This window comes from Hipposideros armiger, unplaced genomic scaffold (genome assembly GCF_001890085.2).
Source record: "Hipposideros armiger isolate ML-2016 unplaced genomic scaffold, ASM189008v1 scaffold_476, whole genome shotgun sequence".
In the NCBI taxonomy this organism is placed as follows: domain Eukaryota; kingdom Metazoa; phylum Chordata; class Mammalia; order Chiroptera; family Hipposideridae; genus Hipposideros; species Hipposideros armiger.
Window position 1 is genome coordinate 680,634 of NW_017731826.1, and position 17,905 is coordinate 698,538.

At 49.6% G+C, this 17,905-nt stretch overlaps 2 protein-coding genes across 16 annotated transcripts in view; one reads left to right on the forward strand and one right to left on the reverse strand.

Annotated features, from left to right (window-relative positions):
* CSGALNACT2 (chondroitin sulfate N-acetylgalactosaminyltransferase 2) overlaps positions 1–4,861 on the forward strand; it is a 46,031-nt gene extending 41,170 nt beyond the window's left edge. For all 4 annotated transcript variants that reach the window (XM_019666619.1, XM_019666616.1, XM_019666618.1 and 1 more), the window contains one exon: positions 2,012–4,861. In XM_019666619.1, the coding sequence (XP_019522164.1) occupies positions 2,012–2,304 (293 nt within the window). In that variant the 3' untranslated portion in view covers positions 2,305–4,861. The remainder of the gene's footprint in view (positions 1–2,011) is intronic.
* A 4,531-nt stretch (positions 4,862–9,392) lies between these two features.
* The window catches only part of RASGEF1A (RasGEF domain family member 1A), an 82,913-nt gene continuing 74,400 nt past the window's right edge, over positions 9,393–17,905 (reverse strand). For 11 of the 12 annotated variants that reach the window (XM_019666621.1, XM_019666622.1, XM_019666630.1 and 8 more), the window contains 10 exons: positions 16,830–16,967; positions 15,873–16,094; positions 15,155–15,229; positions 14,623–14,715; positions 14,045–14,147; positions 13,883–13,962; positions 12,928–13,119; positions 11,979–12,102; positions 11,443–11,515; positions 9,393–11,187 (listed from right to left, as the gene is read on the reverse strand). In XM_019666621.1, coding sequence (XP_019522166.1) covers positions 11,163–11,187; positions 11,443–11,515; positions 11,979–12,102; positions 12,928–13,119; positions 13,883–13,962; positions 14,045–14,147; positions 14,623–14,715; positions 15,155–15,229; positions 15,873–16,094; positions 16,830–16,967 — 1,125 coding nt within the window. In that variant the 3' untranslated portion in view covers positions 9,393–11,162. Of the gene's footprint in view, positions 11,222–11,442; positions 11,516–11,978; positions 12,103–12,927; positions 13,120–13,882; positions 13,963–14,044; positions 14,148–14,622; positions 14,716–15,154; positions 15,230–15,872; positions 16,095–16,829; positions 16,968–17,905 lie in introns of all 12 variants that reach the window. The other variant, XM_019666623.1, reaches the window with a different exon arrangement.

A 17,905-nucleotide genomic window follows, 5' to 3' on the forward strand; every position in this document is an offset into this window, starting at 1 on the left:
ATCTGTTCTTGCATGTCATCTGCTTTCCCATTAGAGCCCTTATCACAGTAATCATAGTTTTAAATTCCCAGTCTGATCATTCCAGCATCCCTGCCATATGTGAGCCTGGTTCTGTTGCTTGCCCTGTCTCTTCAAACTGTTTTTTGCCTTTTAATATGCCTAGTTTTTGCTTCATAGCCAAACATGATGTACTAGGTAAAGGGAACTGCAGTGAATAGATCTTTAGTAATGTGGAAGAGCAGGAAGCATTCGCTGGTCCAATGATTAGGTCTCAGTCCTTCAGAGAGCCTGTGTGTCTGGGCCATGAACTTCACAAGTATTTTCCATACACTTCCCTCACCTTGGGTGAGACAGCATTGCTAAAATGGAGTAGAGTTGGGTGTATCCTTTCCCCAGGCAGATTAGACTCTGGTAAAATGGTTTCTCCTGAGAGCAGGCTTTGTAAAAACACTATGCTCTGGCATGTTTCAGAATGATTACTTTCCCCTCCGCCTGCTGGAAGCACTGGGATTTTCTTTTCCAGTCTTCACTGTTAGAATCTGGTAGAGCTCCTAGAGGTGAAACTCACAAAAGTATAGGACCCTCCTCTGATGGCTCCCTCAGAGTTTTCAACTCTTCAGATTTGTCCACTGAGCTTCTAGCAATTCGTCTGTTACCGCTGAGATTTTCCTGCCCAGCACTGGTTCCCCTGGAGAGTGCTAGTGAGTTCCTGCCCTAATAGATGTGATTCTGTCTTACCCACCTATCACATCTCTGTAGTTTGCGGGGCAGCAGTTTGCCCTGTGACCTTATTTCTCTGAAGGGTCGGAAAAGAGCTGTTGATTTTTTAATTTGTTCAGCTTTTTTCATTTGTTGTTAGGACAGAGTGTTGACTTCTGAGCTCTGTCCATGCTGAATCAGAAACTGGAAGTCCCCATTTATTTTAAGTATCTTTTCCATTCCTATTGTTTGAAGAGCGTTTTCGTATCTACAACGAAGAAAAGACCAGTTGTATCAGACACTGCATTTAGTATAGCTGTGACTATTTAAAATAACACTTTTTAGAGCTCTCAGCCTTACTGTTATCCTGTGAGTGTGAAATGAAGTGGCATAGAATTACTTGACAGAAGACATAATTTGGAAACTTAGCTCTTAATTAAAGAATTAATTTTTCTCCGTTTTTAAGACTCTTGTAGCTCTTCAGAAACTCCAGATAGTTGGTGTTCTCCATGCTTTTTTATGTTTGTCAGCTTGAACTAGTGTCAGCTTTACCTTCCATTTCGTGTACGTGCTCTAGCTAGTAGCCCTCTGCTCCACCAGAGTCGTTCTAGTGAGGTTGTAAGGACACCTGTGCCGCCAGGTTGACTTGCTTCTTGTTACGTTCTTAATTGAGTAGCGTACACGTGACCATTTCTTCCTGAAGACACTCTCTTCACTCCTGTGACCACATGTTCTCCAGGGTTCTCTCCTTCCCTTGGGCCATCTCTCAGTCTCCTTTGCTGACTTAACTTTCCCTGCCTATTTTACCTCTAGATATTGGCCTTTCTTAGCATTTAGACCTGGGTTCTGTTTTCCTCCTAAACTTCAGAAATTTGATTCATTCCTGTGGCTTTAAATCATTGTGCGCCCATTCTCAAATTAATGTCTCCAATTGGCCATTTCTTCTGTTTTCCCCTCTGGAAAGTGACCCAGAAGAACTTGAATCTCAAAGTATAGAAAGAAAATATAATAAAATATTAAGGGGCAGGTGAGGTTATGGGTGATTAGATTTCCTTCTCCTCTGACTCTCCGTAGGTTTTCTGTAGAACTTTGAAGTTTACAAAGCAGTCGCAAGTATTAATGTCAAAGCAGTCCTCTCAACACCAGACCTTGAGCTGCTAGCTGGGCGCCCAAAGCAGGACGCCTGTGCCCCCGCTGAGGCGTCTGGGCCGTACTCAGCGCCTCCCACTACAGGAGCATGTTTCAGTCCTACCGGTTTGGCTGTGCTGTGGCTGCCGGGCACTTACTTACAGTGTCAGTTTTGATCCTGCAGGTGGATTTGACATGGAAGTGAAAGGTTGGGGTGGAGAAGACGTCCACCTTTATCGAAAGTACCTGCACGGCGACCTGATTGTGGTCCGGAGCCCGGCCCCTGGCCTTTTCCACCTCTGGCACGAGAAGCGTTGTGCCGACGAGCTGACACCAGAGCAGTACCGCATGTGCATCCAGTCCAAGGCCATGAGCGAGGCCTCTCACTCGTACCTGGGGATGCTGGTCTTCCGGGAGGAGATAGAGGCCCATCTCCGCAAGCAGGCGTACAGGACAGACAGCGAGGCCGGGGGCTGACGTCACATGACACTTAGCCTGACACAACCAGCACTACTTAGCCTTAATCCCCGTTCCAGACACAGTGCCTGCCTCGTTCAGAGAAGTCTTGCTTACCTTTTGTGTTCTTTCTGACATCACTTTATTTCAGCAGTTTAAGTACATGTGAGAAGAAAAAGCAAGTGTTTCAATACAGAGCCTCTGTTCTATAAGAATACTGCACTATGGAATCACTGACAAATCGAAACCTGGGGTTAGTCCCACAGGGAGTGTTGAGTTCGTTTCTACCTGTGCCTGTGTTCTGGTGTTTCCTGCTTGCATCTGGACCAAGGGCTGTGTCATGCAGCTGGCAGGTCAGGAGTGCCCACCCTGCAGAGTCCAGTGTCATGTTGCAGTTTGTGGGCCAGGCTTCCCCACCTGCCGAGCACTGAGTCAGCCCGTTTGGTTTCTAAGTGGACATCTTTGGTCAGTTGCTTAAAGAATCCTTTTTTCACTGAAGCAGAGGATAATTAAATGACAAATCTGAAATCTCCAACCAACCAAGAGAAAACAGAAATAAAGGACCCTTAACTTAATGTTGCTTAACCCCCTGAATGTTTTTAAAAAATGGGTAATAGTAGGAAATACTTAGGTTAGAATCTATGACTTGATGAAAAGTATAAAGTGTTATCACTTTTCAGCATGTTCAGTATTAGAAGTCAAAGTTGCTGTAGACTTTTTTGAACAAATTGAAATCAACATGGAAACATCTTTAGCAGAACATTGAACTATGTTGGCGTGCAGGACACTAGTGGTGTCTCTGTGAGCCTGGGCTCTGGCAGGGCCTCCTGTGGTGGGTGCTTCTGAACAGAGAGCATAGCATGGGGCTGTGTGCTTTTGCTTTGTGTTGTCTCACTTAGCATGGATCCATATGTATTTATTATCCTTTTTTCTAGTATGTTAATATATGCCACATCTGTAACTGTGTTATTATAATCCTTTGAGAGTTTCACTGAAGGGAGAAAAAACAAAATTTAATGAGGTATACCACAAAATCACACTGACTTAAGAAAAGGGGAGGAGGGAAGATAGTATGAATGGAAATCCAAAATACAGAATATTTTAGAGATATATATTAGTTGCAGATAGAATGGTTTTAATTGAGGTATAAATTAATAAGATGAATAAAAAATTATTCAGATAGGACTATGCTATGTTATTTATCACACATGGATCTTTTACCATAGGGTCAATTGCTAGATCCAGAAATTGGTGATATGGTAAAAGGCATGCATAGATTTTTTAACCTTTGGATTTTAAAAGGGAACTCTATCATATTCTATTTATATCTAACCCCTGAAAATTCACAGAAGAAAAAGCATTATTCTTTTGGCTCAGTAAATCATATCATCTGAAATATAAATGCCAAATTTCTCGGTGCTACATGAGTTCAATTTTACAATAACTTACTAATTATTATTACAAGGTTGTTTTTTTTTTAATTTTGGGGTAGCACTTAGGCTTTTTTTTAAGATGTGTAAAATGTTCTCTGCAAAATTATTCAGGTCGTTGTCTCCTTTTATATACAAGTATTTATTAAGAAGATCAGTGAATTACAGTATTTAAAGTGAGGGAAACTATTTTTAAAGGAAAGTTGCAGCTTATTTTTTGACAGAATTAAATGATTGTTGTACCTTTTCTTTTGATTTTTTTGTTTGTTTTTTTAACTAGCTTTTAGTTTAAAGATGGAAGCTAAGCAATGAAAACATTATGTATTTGACATTAAACAGTACCAATAAAGTATTTCATTACCAAAAGTTAAATGAAAATGTGATTTCTGTTGTAAAATATCCTAAGTATAGTGGCATGTATGGCATGTAATTGTGTACTTTAAAGAATAAGAAAGCAGACAGGGCACCAGCTACTCAGTTAAGATACAGACTGTTACCAGTGAAAGGCCTCTGTGTGCCCCTTCTCAATCATACCCTCCAAAATAATCACTGTCCTGATTTTGTAGTAATTTTTCACTTGTTTTTCCTAGTTTTCCCAACTGTATATGTATCTCTACCCAATGGACTGTTTAGTTTTGCCTCTTTTTGAACTTATATACATATTATTTCATTATATATTTTTAACTTTCATTCAGTATTTTTGAGGTTTACCATGTTAATCTCAAAATTCATTTTTATTACTGACTGGTATTCCACTGTGTGAATATGGTCACATGCTGCATGACGACATTGTTTGTCAACAACAGACCACACACATGACGGTGGTCACATACGATTGTCATGGAGCTGAGACATTCCTGTTGCCAGGGATGCGGAGGTCAGAACTGCTGTCCTGGGTACCAGGGAGTGCACCATTTCCTTCTGAACCAAAATGTTTCCTGAAAGCTTACTGTAATGCCTCATGCTGTCCTAGACACTGGGTGTACACTAGTGAACAAGAACAGTGGAGTCTGTCCTGTGCATTACTCAAGTGTGTGTGGTGCTGCTGTGAATAGGCCTGCACTGCCTGATGTGCAAAAGCTCAGCACATGCATTATTTGCTGTACATCATACATGATGGTGATAATAAATGACTCGCTATTGGTTTACATATTTATATATCGTTCCTTTAGAGTGTACTCCTACTTAGGAAAAAAAGTTTGTTATGAAACAGCGTGTGGTATTCCATTGGCAGGGGACTCATACAACTGGTGTTCACTGCTTCTGTTGATCGCATCATTTTCTCTTGTGCTTGATTTAATCTCGTGTTGCTTTATAAATGTGGTATAGCCTGTGTGTACAGGGTTTATGAAGTCCACTGTTGTATACAGTCATGTCCTAGCCTTCACATTCACTCACCCTCACTCACTGACTCACCCAAAGCAACTGCCAGTCCCACAAACTCCATTCATGTAAGTGCCCTGTACAGGTGGACCATTTTTCATCTTTTATACACATTTTTAGTGTACCTTTCCTGTTTAGGTATATTTACACACACAAACACCACTATGTTACAGTTGCCTACCGCATTCAGTACAGTATCAGGCTGTACAGGCCTATAGCCGAAGTTGTTCCACACAGCCCAGGTGTGCAGTGGGCTGTACCACCTAGGTGTGTGCAAGTGCACTCTGATGTTTGCACAATGATGGAATCACCTAATTCATTTCTCAGAATGTATCCCATTATTAAGTGGCCTGTGACTGTATGAGGTGTGACAATTAAGTTCGCGAACTCATCCTAGAAAAGTTCTACATACCTCATTGCTGAATATCACTACGGTCACCTTCGAAGTACTCCCCTTGGGAGCTATACACTGACACCAGTGCCTAGGCCACCCTTCAAAGCAATTTTGGAACTCTCTTTCTGGAATGGCCATCAGAGCTGTCATCATAATACCCTTGAACTCCTGAATGTCATCAAAATGTCTTCTTTTCAATATTTCCTTTATCTTCGGGTAAAGAAAGAAGTCACTGGGGGCCAGATCAGGTGATCTGGGAGGGTATTCCAACAGTTATTTGTTTACTGGCTAAAAACTCCCTCACAAACAGTGCCATTTGAGCTGGTGCATTGTTGTGATACAAGGGCCATAAATTGGCAAAAAGTTCAGCCGTCTTTAACTTTTTCAGGCAGCCTTTTCAGCACTTCCAAATAGTCAACTTGGTTAACTGTCCAGTTGGTACAAATTCATAATGAATAATCCCTCTGATATAAAAAAGGTTAGACACATTGTTGCAACAAGTTCCAGAACTTAACTGTCAGACATCATATCTTTATCTCATTTAAAAAATATTTTTTGAAGGACATAGAATTCTAGATTGGGGAATTTTCTCTTAGCACATTGATGTTGTTATCCCATTGTCTTCTGGCTTCAACTGTTTCTGTTGTGAAGTGAGCTCTCAGCTTAACAGCTGATACTTCTTTGAAGGTAATCAGCTGTCTTCTCCCTCTTTATCTCTGTTCTGTGCCTTCTGTGTGCAGATTTATTTTTTCTGATCCTGCTTGAGCTCCTTAGATTGTTGTCTTTCATAAATTCTGATTCTTAGCTATTATATTTTCATTATCTTTGCCTCATTCTCTCTCTCTTATAACCCTGATAACATATGTTAACCTGTTGTATCCTCCATGTCTCCTAACCTGTTTCATATTTCCCAATCTTTGTCTCTCTGTGTTACAGTCTGGTAATTTCTTCAGAATTATGACCAAAACGATTTGGGAAAGAACCTATATTCTAGAAATGAAAATGAATTTTTAAATTCCAACACATGGGTTTAACAGAAAATTAGAGCTAAGGAGAGACTTTTAAAACTAGAATGTAGATCAGAATGTTTGCTTCTACTGGGTAACTCAGGGGCAGGACCATTTCAGGGCTATGATAAACTAAATTCTCAGGTTAACTTTTTCTAACCAGTGTTATTTGTGCTGCAAAACTTAATGACGTTCACTGACTGGTCCAATCGGGTAAAAATTTCCCCACCTACATTCATGCTAAGGTTCAAAACAGGCAGTTTTCCTTAACCCCCTTGGTGGGATTGGAGGTAGAGCATTTTATTTTGAATTCACTGTTATGCAGAGGGAGGCTCTTTGGGATGCCAGCTTTATCAGCTGGGGTCCCCTAGTTGACCCCTCTTCTTGAGCAGGCCATGGACTTTCTATCCCCCTTGTGGACTTGAAAATGGGAATTCAGGGTCCCTGGCCTCAGGGTCAAAGCTGGCTTCAGAGCTTCCCTGGCCCCTCTGGTTTCCTGCCTTCACTTGGATTTTTAAATTTTGCATAACTTGATGGTTGACTTCAGCAGGCAAGCACTTCGTTTTTCATGCTGCCAGAAATGGACAGCGGCACAGCTCGCTTTCTTGTATTCTTGACAACACTGGTTTCTCAGCATCATTGCTGCAGATCCATACCTGAGTCCTGGAATGTTGAGGCAGGTATCTGTGGGGCTTGGGGCAGCCCTTCACCTTCCTCACAGCATCATGACTTCCTTTTGGGGGTAAAGATAGAAATTGTGTTGGCATAATCTAAGGTTACCAGCCTGTAGCTTTTTCATTTAGAAAGTAGTTTTGAATCTCCCGTCTGTGGGAATGGTTATATACTGATTAAATTTAACACTAATGTTAGAATATATTTGTATTGACCAGGACTTCAATTGTTCCTTTGAGAAGGGCACTTATAATCCTGCTTCACTTATCCCAGAAGACCCTGCTCTCTACGGGAGGGCTGGCATTCAGAGGTGCCCCCATGAGTGCCCAGCTGACACTGACTGCTTCTGAGGAGCTGGTGCTGGACTTCCTGCCCTGTCATATTACAATGACCCCATGGGGCAGGGTATCGTAATTCCATTTTAATCGTGAGCAGATGGAAGCTTACAAATGTGAACAGCTTGTCCCAGGGCAGCCAGCCGGGAACTGGAAACTGGAACTCAAATCCTCCTATGTTCTGCTTGGTCTCCCCGAGGAACGTGAGGTACATTTGACATCTAGGTGTAGTAGGTGTATATTTTACAGGTAATCTTAGTTTTATCACAGAAGTTTCTCCAGCCTTAGTAGAGATCCTTAGCTTAGCTCTGATCTGTAACAGAGATTTGTTCCTGAAACGTGTGAGACATGAACAGTAACCTTTGGTCACCATGCAGTGTTGTTAGAAGCTGCACACCGTGCTCGTGACTGACCACACAGCCATGCAAGTGGCTCCTACACAGAGAGGCAAGACTCTAGTGCAGGAGACAAGAGGTCAGCAGTGTGATGTGGAAGGAAGGGTGGGGGTGGGGCCAGGGAGAGCAGCGTGCCCTCGAAGATGTGGGGAGGGCCCCAAGAATTTGTGTGACAGTGGAATGGCACGTGCATTAGAGGAAGGGCCAGTGTAGTGTGTTGAGTTTACTGTGCCTGACAGGTAGAGGGCACCTGGGAGAGACAGGCTGTAAGGGTACGCAGGAGGCACATCCTGCAGACCCTCAGCTGCCAGGAGAGCACAGGCTTGCCAGGAGTGCAGTGGGGCCCTGAGCATCAATTCCAAACAAGCTCCTAGGGCCGCTGCTGCTGGTCTGGGCCAGCACCCTGAGCAGTGCTGCCCTGGAGGGACTACCCCGGGGGTAGGGGACAGTGCCAGCTAGCCAGAGAACGCACTATCCACTCCCAGCTCACACTCCATGTTGGAGACAGGCCAAAAGTGTGCTGCCCCTTCTCAGATGAGGTAGGCACAAACTTCCCAAATTAACTGTATCAGGAAATTAAGACTGCCATTGAATGTAAAGACCTAAAAAGTGGTGTCAGTTACCCTAAACTTACGTCCTGAGGTGGCCTCATTTGGTCCACAAACACCTGAGCACCTACTGTGTGCTGTCCACTCCATGAGGCACTGTGGAGAGGGCAGCTTTCTGTCCAATAGTGACCACTAGCTATTTAAACGTACACCCTCAGTCGGACTGGCTCAGTGCTCAGTACCTACCTGTAATTAGCAGCTATTATACTACCCAGTGCAGCTATATAATGTTCTATCACCCGGAAAGCGTTCTGTTGGGCATCAGAGATACTGAACCCACTCAAAAGGGGCTGCATGAGCTCTGAAGGAGCAGGTAAGGTTTGGTGGGCTGTGACCAGGAAACCTCATGGGCCTAGGACCCGGGCATTGTTAACAGGGTAGCAGTGGACAGGCCAGAGAAAAGCAGGAGGGAGTCCGGCTTCCGTTCTAGTCTCATTCTTTTCCTTCAATTTCACAAGCTCTCGTGTGCCTCTCAACAGACCCCCTTTTCTCTAATGCCCTCGAATGGGATTCATTATACTGGAAAGAGCCCGACCAAGAACTACATTCTGCCATGTGCTCTGCAATGTCGGCAGGTGCTGTCCAACTCCCCACCCCAGTGCCCATGGGCACCAAAGATTCTGATTAGTCCTGCAGTAAAGGTGCCTTTACAATCCTGTTTAAGTTAGGCTGCCCAAACCTACATGACCGTTTAACGCAAGCAGCTGTTGTCCTTTTGGATCTTACTTTGAGCAGAGCAGGACTGGGACACGGTCTGTGCCACTGATTTGAAAGGCCCTGTGTCCGAATGCTGTGTGGTGACAGCCGCTGCTCCTCTGGATGGCCACAGGCCCACGGCAACCCAGCCATCACCATTGTCTCACTGGCGGTGCAGAGAGCAGACACTCAGGAGTGACATGTTCTTTTATTGATGCGAGTATGTGCAGTCACGCCAACGACGGACACCCTGCTTACAGTACAGCTTTATATTCACAGTTCATCTCAAATACCAAAACATCACAGTTAGGAGTGTCCTTGGGCAAACAAAGTGGCAAACGCAGACACTGTCAGGTAGGTACTAGAAGTGAGGACCCAGTGAAGTGTACACGATGGGAAAGCTCCTTAATTCAAGTACAGAAAATGTTCTAGTATCGTATTCCAAATATATACTCTTAAGTTTTAAGCCTTTCTTTATCTCAAATACATAAACAAATTAATATGTGCTATCAATATACAGTATGTACTATCTAGGACATCTGAAAAGTGCAAAAACACTGTGACAATACAGTGTAAATATTCTTGCTTCTCCCAAGCTGAGGGCGACATCAGAGGCAGATCACAGGCCCCTCCTTCCCGAGGCCTTGCCTTCATATCTCCACCCTCTGCCAGGAGCTGTGCGAATTAGCAACTGACTGATCCGTCCTAACCAGGCCTCTGACTGGAGGCTGCTGCAGGAGCCAGGGGAACAGACACAGACATGGGTGAGTAGTTCCAAACCTGCTTGTACAAGGAAAGCCCAACGCCAGGGAGCTGGAGTCAGCGTGGATGGCCCACCTCTCTCTCGAGGGAGCAGGGCAATCACTGTCCCCAGCCAGGAAGTCAGAAAATGGAGTGTGCTCCTTGAGTTGGGAGAAGAAAACACCTCCAGCGTGGGGCAGTTGTTTGTGAGTGGCTCTAGCATACTGGCCTGGCTCAGTTTCTGTGTTTTGGATTCCATTAGGGGAGCCCCACCTAGAGGGGAGGAGGAGCTGCCCACTGGAATACTGGTGTATGAGCTGCTGCTTTTCACTTTGTACTTGGGTTTCAAAAACAGCTCTGCAGTCGTCAACCTCATGTCTGCTTTGTATGTTCTTCATTACAGCTAAGTATGTCTTCCAGTGACAGCCTGGAAAACTGACAATTCCATAACTGCCCCCCACTTTACATTATTTTAGATTTTCTCTGTTTCCTAAAATGTAGTTGAAGAAAGATTCACCAGATATATTCCAACAGAAAATATGCTGTTAGGTGTCACCCGCCCCTCCCCATTCCATAAATCCCTGATAAAGGAAAAGGAAAATGTAAACTTTGGAAAGCCCGAACTCAAAGGTTCACCTACAGAAGTATGCAAATGAGACCTACTGGCCCCACAGGCCTTGGAGCATAGGCCCTCGCTGGCCCAAGCTTCAAGGACAGGTGCCTGCAGCCCAGGGCCCAGCTTTCCTGGTGCCCCCACTGCACTGCTGGCTGCGGGCTAGAGCAGAGCAGGATACAGCCCCCCAGTACCCTCTAAGGCACGAGCCCCACATCAGAGACACTGACAGGAAGGGCGTCTGAGCAGGCAGGGCTCATGATGGTTTTGGTTGGGTTTTTAAAATATGTTTTCATAAGATGTGGACATAATCAAAAGTAGAAAATAAAAATCTACATTTCATTAGACCAAGATGTTATCATGGATACCATCTCCCATGATATTCTCCCCACCCCTCCCCAAACCAGGGCCCTGCCCTGGTATTTAAAATAAACAAAAACATTTTGTGCCAAAGGTGGATGCATGAAATAACTACCATTTTTTTTCCATAAAAGTTATATACAAATGGACCCCAACCAGTGAGGCCGCCACTTCTCAGCCACATCGAGATCAGAGCTCAGTCACATGTGTGCTTCGTCCCGGGTCTGCAGGCTGTATCTGCTTCTTCAGGCTCTGTTCAGGACAGTGGTCCTACAGGTGGACCGGGACAGGGCACGGTCAGGTGCTGGCAGCAGAGGGCAGACCCAGGCTATGAGGAGGCCTGACTTCCAGCAACCAGCCATCCAGGGGAGCAGCCGCGACATTCAAACCCCAAGTCCTCAGCCTCCCCCTGCTGGGCAGCTGCACCAAGGTCACCCTCCTGTACCCAGGCTGTGGAGATGCCCTTGGATCCCTTGCATGGGGCTGGTCTTGGGGCGCCCAGGACTATCCCTTTAGTTCTCCTACCTGAGGGTCTTCCAGTTGTCCTTTTCCATGTGGTTCTCAGGACCTTCACTTTCAAAGGAGGCGATGAAGAGTGCTGAGAGACGGGAAGCCCCTCAGAGCCCATGTCCACATTGAGTCAGCCTGCCTGCCGTACCACTTAGCCCTTCTCTAACTCTCTACTGTAGCAGGTGCAGCTAGGCCAAGAAAGAACTCCCGGACCAAGGGAACAGTGGCTTCTGGCCTGGGCTCATCCACAGGTCTGTGCTATGTGAGGTTCCAGCCCACATAGGCCTAGAGCTCCCAGCTACCCACTCAGGGACTTGGAGAAGCTGCCTGGTTCTGCAGCACTGGCCCACCACCATTCTGGCTCTCAAGTGGCCTCTGGAGGCTGGTCTCTCCTTGTCCGTATCCTTCGTCTGTCATCTTCCCACGTCCCAGCCTCATGCACTCACCCCTGTGAGCTGAGCTCCCCTATATAGCATGGGGATGAAAATCAGGCCCGCCCCTAGGGTGACCTGGACACAGGGGGGCTCTGCTGCCTGCAGGGGCAGCCTCACCTTCCTCGCTGTAGATGGGTGCCGTGAGCAGGTAACTCTGAATCTTCTTGTCCTTCTCAAAGGGACACTCCACATGTGTCCATGTCATGAACTCATGGATCTGTCGGGAGATCTCCCAAAATTTCTGAAAGGGCAGAGGACAAACTGGATATTCACTTGTCACCTTAAGCTGGACACCTTTGCTCAAGGGCAGGGGATATGGGTTCTGGTCTCAGTCTGCTGCTCACTTCTCTGGTCCCAGCAAGATGGGACAGTGGCCCTGCACAGCTGGCTTTGTGGCCAAGGAAGCATTCTGTGTAGCGTCCGAGACAGCAGGTGTCCCAGAGGACACACTGCCCTGCCCTCTGCCCGGGCCATTAGGCTGGCGGCAGGGTTGTGCCTCCCCTGCCCAGGGCCAGCACATACCACCAACCAGAACATGTCATGATCACACTCTTTGGGGCTTATGTGAGAATCCATAACTTCCTCCCATCCCTTACCTGTGTGAGGTGAACACTGGCAGCCTAGCTCCCCTACACCTCCCCAGTCACCTTTGTCCTACCCTCCTGTCCTTAGCCAGACAGGTCTTCGCTTCCCACTGGAATTCTGCTGTCTGAGTCCCTCTTGCCTAAAGCCTTCCCGACTCCCAAGCCCCCAGGGTGGCCCCTTCTCTGTCTCCCTGGTGGGGTCAGTGCTGGGACCAGGGTCCTGGGTAAAGGCAGCTTCCCTGTGGCTCCAAGCCCTGTAAGCAGACCATCCACCAGAAGGGCAGGGCCAAACCCACACCTGAAGATCAAGTGTGACCCACCTTGGAGCTCTCAGTGCTAGCGGCCCTTCTGCCACAAGGCCACGGTCTCACTGCTCTCCCGGCACAGATGGATTCTGCCTGCCCTGGGGTGAGGCTGGGAGTCTGTCCCCTGTGCTGGGACAGCTGGCCCTGCCCCTCAGACCACAGTAGGGCTGAGCTCACCTTGAAGTTGATGTGCCCGTTGGGCAGATGGTTGGTGTGGATTTTGTGCAGGAAGTAGATGTCCTTAATGAAAAGGTTGAACACGGGGATGACGATCTTCTCTCGGCTGCTGTTGGCCGTCTGGGACCTCTGTGTGGCCCCCTGCAGGGCGGTGCGGTAGTTGCAGAAATTGCTGGATGGGTCCATGTGGTGCTGTAGGCAGACGGGAGGGAGGTCAAGGCGCGTGGGCCATGCTTCCCCTGCACCCCTCTGCAGAGCGGAGCTGGGAAACAGCTGATGGGAAGGCACTTCCCCTCTGGGTGCTTCGGACTATCTCCAGAAGAGGCCTCCTTTCCGGAGGTGAGCACAGGGCAGGGAAGCCCAGAGATGCCTAGCTGAGCACAGAGCAAGGCCTTCCAAGTTTGGGCCCGAGTGTCATTGGGAAAGCTGCAGAGAAGTCCTGCTGCCCACACACACCTCTTCCCTGCCCTGCCCGAGCCTGGGTCTCCCCTCATCTGAAAACCTCCCTTTGCCCCTCGGCTTAGACCTTCACCTCCCAGACCTGACCAGCTCCACAAGACACACGTTTGCAAAAAATGGATTCTGTGATCAAATCCATCTGGACAAGGCTGCGAGTGACTCACCTATCAGCCCCTGAGCCACCCAGATGACTCAGGACCGCAGAAAGTTGGGCTAGGAAGAGACCTGTCTGCTTAGCATTGTCCAGTGCAGGGCTCATGAGCCCACTTTTGTCAAACTCTTCACTAAATGCTCCCCAGAGCTTTAGGTGATGCCAGCTCTGACTGAAGTTGGGCCCACGAGAGCTCAGGCAACCGCCTCCCCAGGGCGGCCAGGTCCCACGGCTCCCTGGGCCAGCACCAGCCAGCACTGCGGAAAGCAAGTCCTGGGCCAGTGCCAGAGCACGGTGGGAGGCCCACCCTCCTCAAGCCAACACAGGACAAGGCTGGGTGCCTACCTCCAAGACATCGAACTTGGCTGTCTTGACTTTAGACCATGTTTTCTTCAGCCGTGCCACAGGACTGAGGTTCATGCCAGCTGCAAGGGACGGCAGGTAGGGTCAAGGTGGGGGAGGAGGGCCAGGCAGAGGCTTGGTGGGAGGTCCACCCCAGCCACTCACAGATGATGGCCATCATGGAGTTGAAGTTCCCGATGTTGAAGCACTCCCGGGCCACGTCGATGAAGAACTCCAGCATGCGGGTCCGGTGCTTCTTCTTCACCACCTGGAGGGCGCCGGCAGCCCCAGCATGAGCGCCACCGGGGCAGTGTCCCTCCACCACCAGTCCCTGAAGGGTACCTGGTTGGGGTTGCCCCAGAGCCCACAGAGCTGTCAGACCCAGGGTGGGGGGCGCTGGTGGGCTGCAGAGGCAGCAACCACCACTGTGGCCTCTCTGATTCTGGGCAGAAGGCAAGAGGCAGGCAGAGAGGACTGAGGGACCCCAAATGAGTTCATGGGTTGTGCTGGGCACAGGGTGCACACCACAGATAGGTCTGTTGTAATTTAAGGCATCACTGTTGGATGTGGAGGGGTAGTGCACCTCCAAGGCCCCAGCAATGGAGGCTTCCCATCTCCACTTTCAAAGTTTCAACATCTGAGGAGACAGGAACATCTGAGATGGCTCAGGCAGCACCATGGGAAGGGGAGCAGAAGGGGAGCAGACGGCATCACCCTGTGCATGTCCACCATGCAGTGCTTACCCGGCACACCTCGGTGGCCACTAGCATACTGAGGCAGTTGAACCAATTGTCGTAGGCCTCCAGGCTGTAGGTCTTGGTCAGATCCCCTCGGCACTGGGGGAGTGGAGGTGGGGGGAGGGTAAACAGCAGGTCACAGGAAGCCCAAGGACCCTGCCAGTGGGTGCTGCCCAGCCCTACCCCCAGAACCGAGGAGCAGGAGCCTTGGCCAGAGGAAACTGAAAGTGATGTTGGGGTGGGGGCAGGAGAACAGGTCCCCTTTGCTACCCTGGGTCTCCAGGATGCCCAGAGCTAGGCCTGGATGCCAGGCTGGCTGCCCGGTCCCTGGGAATGCTGGGCCCACTGCCCATATGCGTCCCACTGCATGGCCATCTGCTGAGCCCCTGGAACAGGCACCAGGAGGCCAGAACCATATCCATGGGGTCATGAGGTCAGACACAAATTCCAGAGGTACTCAAGGCATGCTGGGTGGGGCCCCCACCCACCCTGCATGGGGTGTGAGTGCCAGGCCCACCCTCAGGCCACAGCCCCTCACCCTGTGCTTGTCCCGAGAGTCCATGTGGCTGATGATCTGCATCAGGTCCTCGGGTTGAATGCTGCTGAGCCTCTCCTGGGGCGGGGTGGAGACACAGCACAGGAGTGAGGAGTAGTGAGCCTGCCATTATTGAGCAGGCCCCACCTGGGGTGCACAGCATATTCAGAGCAGCAGTCAGGACCTGTCTGCAAACGTGCCATGGCCTGCTTGCTCAGCGCACCCAGCCAGGGTGCAGGCCTGCCCAGGCCCCCCTAAGAGTACCCGAAAGGTCTGGAAGGCCCTCCCCTGGATGGGAGGGGACAGGCCTGCAAGAGAATGAGGTGGAAGCCTCAGGGCAGTGGCTGCCACGTGCAGGGCAACGCCCCAGCTCAGGCCACAGACAGGGTGAGACGACAGGGTGGGGGAACTGGCTCTCACCATTGAAGACCTTCACCTCCTCCCAGGCTGGTCTTCCATCCTGGGGCCACCTCAGTCCTCCCCGCCCCAGCCCCTCCCATTAACACAGGACTGCTATGATCCTGGGGACCCAGGCACCGCCCAGGTGGACTCACGCCCGCTGGAGGCCGTGGCCGGCTGGCAGGCTTCATCTGACACACCAGTGTGCCAGGGAGGGAGGCCCCACAGCGCTATGTTGAGAGAGATGCCGGGGGTCCAGTGGCCCCGGGTGAGCATGAGTGAAGCCCAGCCCCACCCTGGGCAGGCTCCCTGCAGCACTGACCAGCTCGATGTGAGTCAGCTGCTGGGCCAGCACCAGAGCATCACAGCACACGCCCAGGATATCCTTCTGAGTGGCTGGCGGCTTGGCCTTGAGGACGGGCCCTTTGTCCACAGCTGGCAGGCGGAGCTTCTCCCGAAGCTCCTGTAGCTGGCCCCGGGCAGCCAGGGATAGCAGCAGGCCCTGCATCATTTGGCCGATGGCCTTCTTCACTGTGCCACTCTCCTGTGGGGGTCAGGGAGCGATGAAGGTGCTGGCACGGGCTGGCCGCAGAACCACCACCTCTCATCTCCGGGGACATGCATGGTTTTGAGCCCACACACCCTACCCAAATCTGCCGTTGAGTACTTGGGCCTGGCAGAGTGGGGTACGTGTGGGCTCTGAAAAGTGCGACTTGACTGCAGGCGGAGTTGGACAGCTGAGCTGCTTCTCAGGGCCATCCCACAGCAAGAGGGGCCCATAACAGGGAGACGCCATCCAGAAGGGCTTCCTCCATGGCCAGGAGCCTTCATTCACTGGTACGGGCAGCACTGGCCCCTCCCAAAGCTCTCCCTGGCTTTCTGAGGGCTCTGGGCAGACAGGAGCTGCTGGGCACATGGAGTACTTCCACCACTGAGGCACAGCCAGGCTCCCAGCCCCACTGAAGACCAACAGCAGGCTGGGAGCCAGGAAAGGCAGACGGGCTCTGACCTCTCTCACTAGGCCCCACTCCACCCACCCAATGCCCAGGAGAGGGTGGGGCCTGGGCTCATTCCACACCCTCAGGGTGAAGTCTGGCCCACTGCTCAAGGTCACCCACATGCACCGGGTGCCAAGGGTGATATGGCCTTTTGCTGGCCAAGGCAAGGGAGAGGGCCAAATGGAGCCACCCAGCAGTCCCCATATGGGGGAGTGTCAGGGAAGGGGACCACATACAGAGCTGCCCCAAAGAGCTCCAGCAGAGTTGAGGGAGGACCTCACCTCATCACACTGTGTGACCCGGTGGGTGATGGCCTTCAGTTCAGCCATGGTCTTCTCGTCCTGGAAGTCATAGGGGAAGGCCTCTGTCCACTCCTTTAGCAGCTGCACAATCTTAGCTGAGAAGGACTTCAGCTTGGCCTGGAGCGGCGGGGCACAGAGTGAGTCCTGACCCACCAGAGTGAGCGACAAGCTGACAAGTGGTACACCAACGCCTATGCCCTGTTGCTGTGATAGAGCAGGGCTGCTGGGCAGGGAAAGCCCCTCAGGCAGTCCACCTTTGGTTCTATCATACCTGCTTTGTTTCATATTCCCAACGTAGGCCCTGAGAAAGAAGATAACCTAGCAAGAAGGAAGCTGGTGGCTAACTGGGCTCAAATTTTTTAAAAACAACCTAGCAGCCTTTACTAAATAGGGACCTCTCATGAAAGCCACGCTTCAGGGAGAAGCCCACACTGATTTGCCTGTCTGCGCTGTGTTCCTGCCAGCTGAGCCAGCCCTTATAAAGGAGCTCCAGGAATAGTATTTCAACCAATAGGACTGACACATTCCTCCTCCAATCACAGCCGTGCAGCTATATTTTCCCTCCCCCGCTCCCCCATTAACATTTTCACCAAACAGAGCGGCTCCATTCCGACCAATCAGGACAGTGCTTTTTGGACAAATCAAACTTCGAGATTTTGGAGTCCTCATTTGCATGAGGACAGACCAGTCAGGGACTAGGGGCAGGACTTCTCTCTCTATAAAGGGAGCACACTGTCCCTTTTCACTGAAGATTAGAGACTGCATTTTCCCCACTGGAGTTGAAACACCTCAGATGTCTCTCGGGAGCAGGCAGAGCAAGTGGAGTGGAGCAGCGCTGTCTAGCAGGAGAGGCTCCTGGCCCCAGGGCTGCCTCATAGCCTGCTGTTTCATAATTGAGCTGTTACTGAGCCGTTTGCACTGAGTAAAGCCTCCTTATTCACCACACCCCAAATTGGGGACTCCTGTTGGCGCTGAATTTGGTGCCAACAACTATCAGTTGACTCCTTAAGTCAGCTCTCTTTTTCACTTAAGCAAATTCATTTTCAAAAAACTTG